The sequence below is a fragment of the Mastigoproctus giganteus genome, chromosome 10 (assembly GCF_048544385.1).
Source record: "Mastigoproctus giganteus isolate SK-2022 chromosome 10, ASM4854438v1, whole genome shotgun sequence".
In the NCBI taxonomy this organism is placed as follows: Eukaryota; Metazoa; Arthropoda; class Arachnida; order Uropygi; family Thelyphonidae; genus Mastigoproctus; species Mastigoproctus giganteus.
This window is the reverse complement of record NC_143584.1, coordinates 129,832,773-129,845,849: the sequence shown is the minus strand read 5'-3', so window position 1 is coordinate 129,845,849 and position 13,077 is coordinate 129,832,773. Positions and strand designations below refer to the sequence as shown.

Genomic DNA, 13,077 nt, shown 5'->3' with positions numbered 1-13,077 from the left:
TGTTAAAAGATTATATAACATAACAACTCTCTCAAACCCCCCCATGGGGAGTTGAGAGAGCTATAACTTTAAATTAATTTTAATAAATTTAAATAAATTAAGGATAACAATTTATTTAAATTTACCCATACACCTTTAAATAAAAAATTTTTTTTTTTTTTTTTATTTAAGCCCCGGATATTTCTTAAACCTGTAATGAATAGACATAGGAATGTGAAAATTGATTTATAGATACTTTACACATTTATCTGAACAGACTTTTACAAAAGCTGCTGAAAATATTCACTGTCCTCAGAGAGGTACATATGTATATGGAAAAAACATGTTCTTTGCAGTATTCTAAAGCATATCTTGAATAATATCATTAACAGACTATATGTTATCTTGTGCTTCTTGCAGGTTGTGAAGATTGTTTATGTAAACGTGCTCCTTCAATTAATCCCAATGGAAGAATTCAGGTGTAGTTAATCTAGTGATCATGGTGGCCAAAGTTCCCGCAAAACCACTCTATGGAATTAGTTAGCCTTTGGCACATTCTTCATTGTCAATTTGCATGAAAATGGCAATGCAGCACTAAGAAGTTGCTGTTTGTAAAACAAGATAGAATCCAATTATGCAGCAGTTAGACACGGCATACCAGACTCCAATATTTTGCAACTGCAGTGGCTCATTGTGCAGTTTTAGGTGTTGATAGAATCTCTAAAATTAAACTAAACCTCATATATGAAAACATCTTGTTTGGAATGTCCAGCCCAGTTATGATGTGTTGCAAAAATCTATTGTATTAGGCTACTCATTTTCATTTTTAAACTCCTTTAAACTTGTGCACTACCTTCAATTTTTATGGGTAAAACTTTTACTTTTTATTTGTTATAATCAAACTCTAACAAGTGCAGTATGAAAAACTAGTTTATAATAGCAAATTTTCTAAGAGAAATGTATGGGCTTCTTTACAAACAGACAAAAGTCTGTTTGCAAAGTCTTCATTATGTTTCATTTCAGCTAGGCTTCCTGCTACATGTGTGATCATTCACATTTCCTATCTCTCTAAATTTCTTTATGAATTTCCATATGTTCTTCTTTCCTGATGCCTTTGTTGTGAAATTTGAATTTTAAATGTGAAGTTCGTATTTAAAATGCTTTCCAGAATGAAACACCACTTATCACTTTTTTGGGAGCAGTCTGCATTCAAGTCCATCAGAGATGAAGAATTTCTAAGGGCTTCTTCAACTGGGACTGTAGCTAGCCAATCCCAGGTAGGTTTTCCTCGTGAGCTATTCCAGAATTTTCAGCCTGTACAACATGCAAATTAGCCCATGAATACACACTTGTACAGACAGAATATACAAGGCTCAATATAGCCTAAGTTGTAGATGCACCTAAAAATCAACAATAACCGGAATGAAGCAGTTCTATGCAAATGTCAATACTATAGCACACATCTGACTACACATCTATGTTTGTTGCACCACCTCTACTTCAAATTTACATTCCTATGTCTATTCAATTTGAGTTTATAGCAAATATTTTGGGTTGCCCAGCTAATGAGACACTCTGTATATATATATTTTTAGCATTTAAATACTTCTCCAATGCAGGGAAATGTTTCCTTTATCCACTTTAATATCTTGCATTATAGCCATGCCTTTTAATGATCCCATTTTTAAAGAACAATATGCTATCATTAGTCACTATAAGTCTTTCAGATATTAAAATATTAAACCCTCAAAAACTATTGTATAAGAAAAAGATTTCTGTCTCTTATTTGTAAAAGGTAATTTATTGTTAGGTTTCTGTTTTAGGTATGGTATCACAATCCTGTACTTAGGAAAGCCATATACCAGTGGAAACCTGAAGAAGATCCACAGGAGCTAGAAAGTATAGGTGATTTTTCAAGATTAATTCAAACTAGTTCTCCAGTTTGTTGTGCTAATTGCAATTTGATAATGTAGTATAAGAATAAATACTGAGAAGATAAAGGTTTGCACTCCAGGATTTTCATATTTGCCATTTTACTAGCGCATTTTGCTGTTTTATTTATTTCTCTCATCATCATCACTGTTTTGCCAAGGGCAAGTCCATGTGTACAACTCAACAACTACTTGGACTCTCCAAATCTCCCTATTCTCAGCCACACTGATATTTCTGGGGCCACCTTCCCTATCGTCCCCATACTTCTGTTCCCCCCAGCCTTCAGTCTTCTTCCCTACTCTAACTTACCCAACCATTGCACTTGCTCTTAATTTAAACTAAACAGAACTTAGTGTCTAAATTTAACTCTACCCTAACTTTAAGCTCCAATTCAGCCTTAACCAGCACTTCATTTTTTTTTTTTTTTTTTTATATAGGCCCTAGCCACTGAACTCTTAGGAAACTAGGTGGCAGGGCCTGCCAGAGTACTATTAAAAATCTACTGGGTGTCTGACTTGCCTCCCCGGATCAAAGTGTGGACAATGTTGGGTCCCATTAGGGGCCCAACGGCTAAATGATCAGAGATACAGTGGTACACAAAATTCCTTCCCCCATACACCTTTAAATCTCTGGCCTTCACAGAGTTCTGTGTCACATGTACAAAGAATACAATGTGGAGATGGGGGAATCCCCTGGTGCTGTCAGACAACTAACACATTTTACACTTTACACCTATCCATTATCCCCTCTCAATTCATTTGTTATAGTTTTCCCTCACTCTTCCTCTGAGCCTCTTCACCTTTGTTACTTGATTGACCGGCCGACCGGGCTAGCCAGGTGGGTAAAGTGCTGCCTGGCAACCCAAAGGTCGCGGGTTCGATTCCCACCTCGGGCTTGGATCAAAGTACTGAAAAAACCTTGGGAGGTGCATTATGGCCACAGAAGCCTATGCACCAACAACTACCAAAAAAAAAAAAAAAAAACTTGATTGACCAATTTTATCTTTTCTATTCTCCTCCATATCCACATCCCAAAACTTTTCAATCTTCTAATATCTTTTATTCTGAATATCCATGTCTTTGCTCCATAAACTACCACTCTCCATACCAGACATCATACCAATTTTTTCCTTAAACCAATTCCTAATCTCCCACTTAATATTCTTCTTCACTTCCAAAAATATTTTTTATCCATTACTATTATTTTTATTTCTCTGCTGTTCTTTACGTTTTCACTATTAGGCTTTCTAAATACCTATATTATACCTATGGGAGGAGAGACTGTTTCACTGTCTCTACTCCTATGTCCGTATTCAATGTGTACCTCTCTCTCTTCCATACTCTTAAAACCTTTGTCTTCTCAGTATTTATTCTCATTGCAAACCTATCACAACTTTCCTCTAGCCTATTAAACAATTTCTGCAATCCTTCCTCATAACCTACCATCATTTGCAAATCTGACATTTTAATAACCTTACCCCCATATTCTTCCTATACAACTATTCCTCATCCATATTTCTTTTATCAAATGCCTCCCCAACCATTTCTTTTACTTACATATTAAATCAAGTTAGGGACAGGCAACAGCAACTACTCCTTTTTGTTCCCAGTATAATCTACTAATCATTCTTTTGTGTTTTCAATCCATCCTATCCTTTCCAGTATGCTTAATAATTAAATCTAGTTTACTTGGATCAAAAGCTTCCACCAAGCCCTCTCTATAAAACATAGAAACACTAGTATTACCCATTGCGAAAATTTCACAATTGGTAGCAGTCTTTCTCTAGCTGTCCTAAAGAAATGTAGTCTGTGTTTTGCCATGAGCAGGTAAGCCAGTATGCATCGAATCCTTTCTCATTTCTTGTATCTAAGGAATCTTATAAATTTTCTTTGGTTTCACCATCTTTCCGATTATTCAAAATGTGCACGTTGCGTAACAATTTGACACCTACAAAATGTAGTACAGTCTCTATAATACTTCTTTGAAAATGGCATTTTTTATATTCTTTTGCCCTTCTGGTAACCTTATCTTAACATGCTGGAATGATCTAAACCAAGACATTGCTACATACAATTGGTCATGACTAAATACAGGGTTAGTAAGCGAAATTCTGACTATCAGATGTTTGCCCTTGACTTTTATTTATAGCCAGCCGAATAGGAAACTGCCTCTCTTAAATGAGAATAGCAACGTCGAATCGGATGGAGTCAAATCTACACGTAGTAGGGCTGCCAACTTAGTGCAGTTGGTAAAAGTTTGCAACTGGTAGCACAGTTTTTATTGCCTGATATTTTCCTGAAAATTTTTGGCCAATCATTGTCATCTCTATAAAATACTACTGAAAAGGGCAGTATATTAAAAAGTATACTAACAACCTAATTTTCTATGCAAATAGCTGTATTCTAGCTGTACCCATGCGAAAATTTTGCAATTGGTAGCACAGTTTTTATTGTCTGATATTTTCCCAAAAATTTTTGGACAGTTCATTGTCATCTTTATAAGATACTACTGAAAAGGGCAGAATATTAAAAAGTACACTAAAAACTCTCCTTTCACTTTAAAAACTTGGTAAAACTTTCATTATTAGTGTTTTGTTTTTTTTCATTTTCTTGCAGATGCTTCTACTGTACAATACCTCTTCAGTATCCAGCAAATATCAGCCCTGATGTTGACATTTCAACTCCTCTGGTATCCCATCTCCATGTGTCTAATGTCCTGTTTAAACTTTCAACCTGTTCTTCACTTACACTTCCAAATGTGGAAGTGTAAAAATGTACTGTGACAATCATGTTGTGGCCCAACTTTTTGAAGGTCACCAACATATTTTCAACTGTAGACTGGTAGTCCAGATCTTTATTGTTCTCTAAAAAATTCTCAACCACAGACCTGAAACTAATGCATACCTGAATTTCTCTTTTAAATTTCGTTCCCTCATTAGTATGCAAATTTCAAGTTTTCTCTAGCTGTTCTAAAGAAATATAGTACATGTTTTTTTCGTAAGCCAGTACACGTCGAATCCTTTGTTGTTTCTTCCATCTGAGGAAACTTATAAAATTTCTTTGATTTCACCATTTCAGATCGATCCTGAATACATTTTCAGAAACACAAAAAGGCATGTATCTTCTTCGTCGCAAGGTTCGTTCAGCACAACTGATCATAGTAGCATGACGGACAGTCTTCCTGACTGTGAAATTCTAAATCCTTAAATTATTACTCATCTTAAAAAACAAATAAACTCGAATCGATGTTTATTTGATGCAAATTTCCACACAGATGTGTGGAAGTTTGCATTTAACCATCAGGTGGTTGATTGTTAGAACAAATTTCCATCCATTGTTGTGGAAGTTTATTAGTTCGAGGAAGAACTAATAAACTATTGGTGGAGGGAATGAATAGGGGAAATGGGAGATTGCAATTTTTTTTTTTTTTTTTTTTTGTTGTTGTCACTGTATAAGCTTGCTTTCTTGTATCATTTGCAAATGCTAATTTCCTGAAATTTTGCAACTCTGTCCTCATTTCAAGAGGTTGACAATGCCCACTTCTTTGACTCATTGCAAACATTCTCACGTCCATCTTTGAACCACTTATAGCATTCAAACACATTGGTACAACTTAATGTTTCATCACCATAAACAGTTTTTAACATTTCATATATTTCTGTGGCAGATTTTCCCAGTTTAAAGAAAAACTGATATTTGTTCATCGCTCCATTGCAAAATCGTGACACGGAACATTAATGCTACTAATGAAACTGGTTGTTACTTGCAACCTGTCAGCCTACTGGACAATCTCAGCACTACTATCTGTTGGAGGAAGTTTGAACTGCAACATACTACTTCCATTTACTTTCAGACTTGTCAAACACTACCACAACAGCATCAGTTTTAGGTGGAATCGAGAATTCCATCCAAACGTATACTACTACATCCTTGTTTAAAGGCCGTCATAGTGCCTATTGCTCATACCATCTCATTCACTTTTGTCTCCATATACCTCACACTAAATGACATACAGTGAAACTTCCCTTTAACGGACAGCCATGGGGAACGAAAATGTGTCCGTTAGAGAGAAGTGTCCGCTAACAACAAGTCTGAGGGAGAAAAAAAAAAAAAAGAAAGAAAGAAAAGTCGTTAAACGTTTAATGTAAAATTAAATTAAAATATATACAGATTTTGAACAATATTTTTGTAAATAATATACAATTACATACACAAGAGATAAAGAAAAATCGTTAAACATTTAATGTTAAATTAAATTATATACAGATTTTGCACAATATTTTTGTAAATAATATACATACAATTGTGCTATGCATATTATGACTTTATCTTAAGAAAAATACATACAGTAATCACTTATTTTCTTCTGCACCTTCTTCCGGCTGATAATTTTGTTTTCAACATTTGTTTAGAGTGAAGAAACCATTGAAAGTCCTTCAGTATCTTCTTCAGTGGCGAAAAACATTTTTAAACGATTGATTTGTATGAGCACTTCTTCTATTTTCATCGGTGGTTCGTCGTTAATATGTTCTTCGACAGAATGACCTCCTTCCATTTCTTCATCCTCATGAGGAACTTCTTGAAAAATATCAATGATAATGTCGTTGATATCTAGAGCACCATCTTCTGTAGTGAGGTTCGAGTCTATATCTTTGTAGCCAGGGTCACTTGTAGCTGAAGTATCGTACATTATCAATAGATGTTGAAGTTCTTGTTCTTCTTGGTGCTCCACATTGCTGTTCACAACTTCAATTTTTGCGTTTGAGAAGCCAGACTTTACAAAGCAGTTCACGACAGTTTGTTTTCTAATTGCATTTACTGAAGAGGAAATCCACTGAATCGCATCTAGGATGCTGATTTTCTTTGCAAGGTCACTCGTACATGTTACATCGTTCATGTTTGCAATGAGATGTCGTAAAACACGTTTTCTGTAGTGAAGTTTAAAATTTTTTATTATCCCTTGATCCAAGGGCTGACACTCTGCAGATGTGTTTGGTGGAAGAAAAACGATTTGAATGTTGGACAATTCAATGTGCGGGTGAGATGCAGCATTATCCATGAAAAGAATAATTTTTCTGTTTTGACGAATCATGTTTTGGTTAAAGTGACTTATCCATTCGCTCATGATATCTCGTGTCATGCACACTTTTTTATTAGACTTCCAGTCAACATTCAAAAGATTCAACTTTATGCCCTTGAAACAACAAGGATTTTATGGTTTTCCTATAACAAGAGGTTGTTCAAAGTCTCCCAGCATATTTGTACACAATAGTACAGTCAAGCGTTCCTTAGAAATTTTTCCGCCCTGGCACTTTTCGTTTTTTAGATTCATTGTTTTTTCAGGAAGAGCTTTAAAAAACAACCTTGTTTTGTCACAATTGTAAATATCCTTAGCTTCAAAATCACGACATAACTCTTCCAATTTGACGGTCCACTCTGTTACAACCCCAGTATCAACAGATCCACCTTCACCACTTACGGTTTTCCAAGAAATTTTATGCCGAGTTTTGAACTTGTCTAGCCATCCCACAGAAGCTTTGAACTCATTTACTCCCATAGATTTCGCAACCTCCAAAGCCTTTTCCCTAATAATAGGCCCATTAATGGGAATTTTTTTAGCATGTGCGCGACAAAACCACTCATACGTAACATTGTCAATTTGAAGTCCAACAGTTTTCGGGAATGATTTTTGAACGTGATCATTTCCGTGTTGCCAAAATTGTTTGAGCAGTTCATTTTTTTTCTTTAGGATGTCGCTTACCTGCGTCTTCCCGATTTTGAATTTTGCAGCGAGATTGCGAACACTATTTTTTTGCCGATCATACGCATTAATGAGTTCGACTTTATCTTTTAAAGTTAAATGTTTACGAGAAAACATTGTGTACTTCACACGACACTGAACAAAACTGAAAACTGAAACTGAAAAGACGAAAGGCCGACCAAATTCACCCCGCCCCCTGCACACACCGAATTCATCAGAAGTTTTACACGTGCCTTAAAAATTCATGAAAAAGGGTTTACAACCGCGACGTAAACCTTGATAAAATTCAGAGAATCGGAAATAGATTGAGTCAATATGTGGAAGAAACGTTCCTAGAAAAAGGGCCGTGAGCTCTCCCGCAGTCCGTTATGGGGAGATCAAATTAAGTGCTAATCTAAACGAAACAGTGCAGATTGCCTGTCCGCATCTGTTACAGAGAATGTCCGCTAGACAGAAGCTGCAAACACGTTAAAACCAATGGAGGTGAGTTGGGGAATTTGAAAATGTCCGTTGTAGAGAGATGTCCGTTAGGAGAAGTTTCACTGTATATACTGAAACAGATTTAGATAACCTCATTATTCAGTTACTAACTCCGTTCTATTTACTAGGTGACTTCAAAGCACACAACCCACTTTGGGGATCACATCAAATGGACAAGCGAGGTAAATTACTCAAAGCAATAATTGACAAGCACTGCCTTACTATACTTTACACTGGTCTGCACACATATGGCACCTCCGTAGCCAGGTGGGAAGGAGCAGCAGTGCGTAGCACACGCTTCTTGATTAGACCGGGGTTCGAGCCCATCACCACCAAATGCGGAGGATGCGGAAAGGTCAAGGGAATGACCACCGCATATTCCCGGAGCAATATGGCCTAAGTTGCTAATGCTCCTAAAATAACAAACAAACAAACAAACAAACTGCACACATATGTTTGCCTTTCCACAGGATTAATCTCTGCCATCAGTCTTTCCATCTGTTGGGCAGTATCATTTCCAATCATTGATTGTCAGTGATTGATTACATCTACAGCAGCAACCATTACTCAGTAATCTATTGAATCTAAACAACAATCACTTCAGAAACGAAAAGTTGAACAAAATGAAATTTTCCAAAACAAATTTAAATAAATATACCATGCATGTATATGCATGGTATATTTATTTGATATCAAAATCATTGAATCTCAGCATATTGAGGATGTAACTCAACACATAACACAACAAATTGTAGCTGCAGCCAAAGTTACTATACTACAATCGCATATTGCAAAATGAAAACATACTAATCACTGGTGGAACAAAGTGCACCATTAAAAAAAAAAAAGGTGAAAAGTAATGCATGGAACTTGTTCCATAAATATCCTACAGCTAATAATAACCTTATCAAACTACAAAGGACTTAGGGCCAAAGCACATAACATAAGAAGACAAGCAAGAAAGGACTCTTGGATTAAGTATGCATCCACTATCACCAAAGATACTGATACTTGAATGATATAGTAAAAATTAAAAAATACAATGGCAAATCACCACCAGTTTCTTTCCTGATCCTCAGTTGGAATGGACAGGATATATCATCTTTCTTTTTTTTTTTTTTTAAGAAAACCCCAAACATGAGAGGTATTAGAACCTATAGTGCTTAGGTTGGGTTGGAGTTAGGTGTTTGGGTTGGTTGAGAAGACGAAAGAAGATATTTGTTGACATTACACTTGAACTTCTGTAGACTGCAATTTTCAGGAAATACGTATGAAAGAAGGTTTTTCTAGAAATGGCAGTTGAATGCATAAACGAGGAAGATGAAAAGTTGGTTCTGTGAGTTTGAAGTTGGACAGTAAATGGATGTTGGCTGGTGGCGACACATGTTCGGATTGTTTTGAAAGAGAGAGCGGGAATTATAGAAGCCAATTCAGAAGAACAGTGCCCATGGAAGTATCTGTAGAAAAGGCATGTGCAGAAACAGTACGTCTATGAGACAGAGTGGACAGACTCTGTTAGAGATGAGTCATTAATTAACCTAACTGCTCTCTTCTGAATGGAGTCTAAAAGCCTGAGAGAGGTTTTGGGGGTACCCCCCCCCAGTGTGGGAACAATATTCCATGGTAGAGTAGATTTGCGATTTGTACAGAGTGAACAGCTGTTTGGAAGAAAAGTAACGCCGAGAACGAAAGAGAAAACCAAGTTTTTTAGATGCAGAGGAAGCAATATTTATAATGCGCTTATGCCAAGAGAGATTAGAAGTCAGGGTAATCCCCAAAAGATATATCATCTTGCCCAGAAATCGGAGTGTCACCAAAGATAAGCATAGGAGAAGAAGAATCCTTTTTTGCGAGATATAAGGCAAGACTGAGTTTTAGAAGGATTGAAATCAACTAAGTTGTCTTTATCCCACTGGAGAATTACCTGTAGATTGGCATTTAAGGAATTGTTAACGGATCTTTGAGAAGTTGAAGCTGATTGAGCAGGGCAAGGTTTCTCAAAATGGAAAGTGGAATGCAATGTGCTATCATCGGCAAAACTACGGATAGGATTTCCAGTCAATGGAAGAAGGTCATTAATATACAAGAGGAAAAGAGTGGGGGAAAGAACTGAACCTTGGGGCACACCAGCATTAGTGGAGAAGTTAGAAGACAGAGAGCCATCTACCATTTACCAGCACCCTCGCTGAGTGGTCAGAGAAGGAACTGGCTGGATATGAGCAAATTTCCAAGCAGAAGGAAAAACACCTTTGTAATAAGAAAGTGAAAAAAGTGGCAAAAAACAGGAGTAAGTTCAGGAGCACAGGTTTTGAGAACAAGTGGAGAAATACCATCAGGACTTGGAACTTTCTTAGCATCGAGATTCATCAAAATTCTTCTGACATCCTTTTGACGGAAGACCAAAGCAGGCATTGAATGGAGCATGTTGTGAACGGTGGGAGGTGTTTTACTAAGATCATTAATACATCAGTTGGAAACAAAATAGGATGCTTACAGGTCAGCTTTATCCTTGGCTGAAGTGACAATAGAACCATCTGGTTTTGAAAGAGGTGGGAGCAGAGATGGGCAAAAGTTGCGACCAATAGCTTTGGCAAGAGACCAAAATGCTCAGTGACCATTAGGGCAAGAAGCAAGATTTCTCCTCTTAGCCTGTTCAAAATCTAGTTTGGACTGATTAATAACTGTTTTATAATTGTTGCGAGCTTTGGTGTGGGCAGAAAATGAAACTGAAGAATTGGAAACAAACCAATTACGATATGCAACACTCTTCTCTTGAACAGCCTTAGCACATTTATTGGAAAACCAAGGTTTAGACAAAGGACAAGATTTTAAAGTGGAGTGAGGAATAAAGGATTCCATTCCTACAAGAATAATTTAACTGACACGATCTGAGCAAACGTTGACATTAGAAGTTTTGAAACAGTAATCCACCCAAGGAAAAGAAGAAAAGAAATCTCACAGGTCATCCTATTTTGCATCCCTGTAATGCCAAACAGCACAAGGTTTATAGCCATCAGATAAAGGCTCTATTGGAGAAGAGACATCACCAAGTTGCGATCTGAGGTGCCTAAAGGACCACTCACTTCGGCCCTGTACTTAGAAGGGTTGTTTGTGAGAAAAAGATCAAGCATGTTGGCTGTATGGTTAGGATTGTCTGGTGTTCTGGTAGGTAAATAAGCAATCTGTGTGAGGTCATTAGTAATTGCAAAAGCCTCAGCATATCGACCAACTGGGTCTGTGTAACTAGAGAATGGAAGCCAGCTGGATCTGTAAAGATTAAAATTGTCAAGGAAAATTACTTCACTGTTAGGAAAGTTGGACTGGAGAAAGTCAGTTGCAAAGAAGGGAAGTCACAGAGCTACAAGTGATTAGTGGAGTTGGGAAAATGGTTGGGAAAAAGGAGATTCCAAATTACCAAGTCTCTGACAGTGAATATCGGAATGGACATATGCACAAGTACCACCTTTTGAGGCAATAGGAATTATACAGCAAATAATTTGGGTAACTGAGATGAGCAGTGGCGGAATCAACCAATAATTGAGATTCTGTCAGAAAAAGTACATGAGATTTGGCAGACTAAGTGGAAATGGACATCGTTGAGATTAAGACTGAGACCAAGTGTATTTGTGAAATGAACTAGGAAGCATTTGGGAGGTTTAGATCTTTTTGCAGATAAGCTTGCTCTATTAGTTTGACAATCCATGGTGTATTCAGTAGTAAGAAAAAGTAGGGTAGACATGCTGTATGAAGTAATGAAATTTTTGGATATGGTGTACGCATGGCAAGAATATATCCAGATCCTTGACATAACGTGGCCTCGACAATGCCCCCCCCCACATACACACTACTCGGACTCCCTCCAATCACTATTTGGCAGAGTAGAGGTAGCAAGATTATACACTAGCTGATCCGGAAGCCTCCTAGAGAGTTACTAATAGGTTCGGTCGGGTGTACCAACTAGCGGCCAGCCTGCAAACACCGTTTTAGAGCTGTACCCTCGAAATGTAAAGAAGTTTGGATCTTGCCATGATGTCCATCATAATCTCAAAAGACATCAGTCATACTGCATGATGGAAGTGATGGGGAAGGGGGTGGCCGGAACTTAGCTCTGGGGACTAAACATCTCCCAGAGAAATTGCAAATACCTTTTTAGAAACATTCTTCAAGTATCTGCAGTGAGTGCATATGACAAAGCCTTTCAAAATATTAAGCAATAGTTGAGAAATACAAAATAAACTTTAGCACAAATTATTCACTACCATATAAACAACCATTTATTATGTTGTAGTTAAAAAAAATTCCTTAGTTAGTCCAGTTAAAAATGCACTTGCTTCTGATGGCATATAATATCTCATGTTGCAAAAGTTAAATGAAATCATGCTTCATTCTGCTGTTTTTCTTTAACAGAATTCTCTCCAAAAATTACTAACCGAGCACTGGGCACTACTCAGTTGTACTGGTTTTTCCAAAACAGGAAAAGACCAAACACATCTACAGAATTACTGACCGATTTCTTTAACTAGCTATTTCGGGAAAACATTTGAAGAAATGATCGACAACTGACTTAAACTTAAATAGTAACTGGAATTGCAATAACTAATAAGCAAAAATCAGTATGGCTTTCTGAAAAACAAGTCCTCCTTGAATCTTGTGGTCAGAATTGAGGAGAACATCTGGAATGCCTTCATTAAAAAAGAACACCTGGTAATGGTATGTCTTGATAACCAAAAGGAGTTTGTGCCACTTGCATTTTGGCATTCTTCAAGGTCTACACATACTTAACCTACATGAACATTTGCCACTTCTAGTACAGAGCTTCCTACAAACCCGTCCCTTTCAGGTTCGTTATCAAAATGCCTCCTACCAATCTTTCAAGCAAGAAGAAGGAGACCCACAGGGTTATGTTCTCAGTGCTGCACTTTTTTC

At 37.0% G+C, this 13,077-nt stretch overlaps 1 protein-coding gene across 8 annotated transcripts in view; it reads left to right on the top strand.

Moving 5' to 3' along the window:
• LOC150079283 (ubiquitin carboxyl-terminal hydrolase 48-like) overlaps positions 1 to 13,077 on the top strand; it is a 955,076-nt gene that overhangs the window by 132,887 nt on the left and 809,112 nt on the right. For all 8 annotated transcript variants that reach the window (XM_090382262.1, XM_090382266.1, XM_090382265.1 and 5 more), the window contains one exon: positions 1,803 to 1,884. In XM_090382262.1, the coding sequence (XP_090238388.1) occupies positions 1,803 to 1,884 (82 nt within the window). The remainder of the gene's footprint in view (positions 1 to 1,802; positions 1,885 to 13,077) is intronic.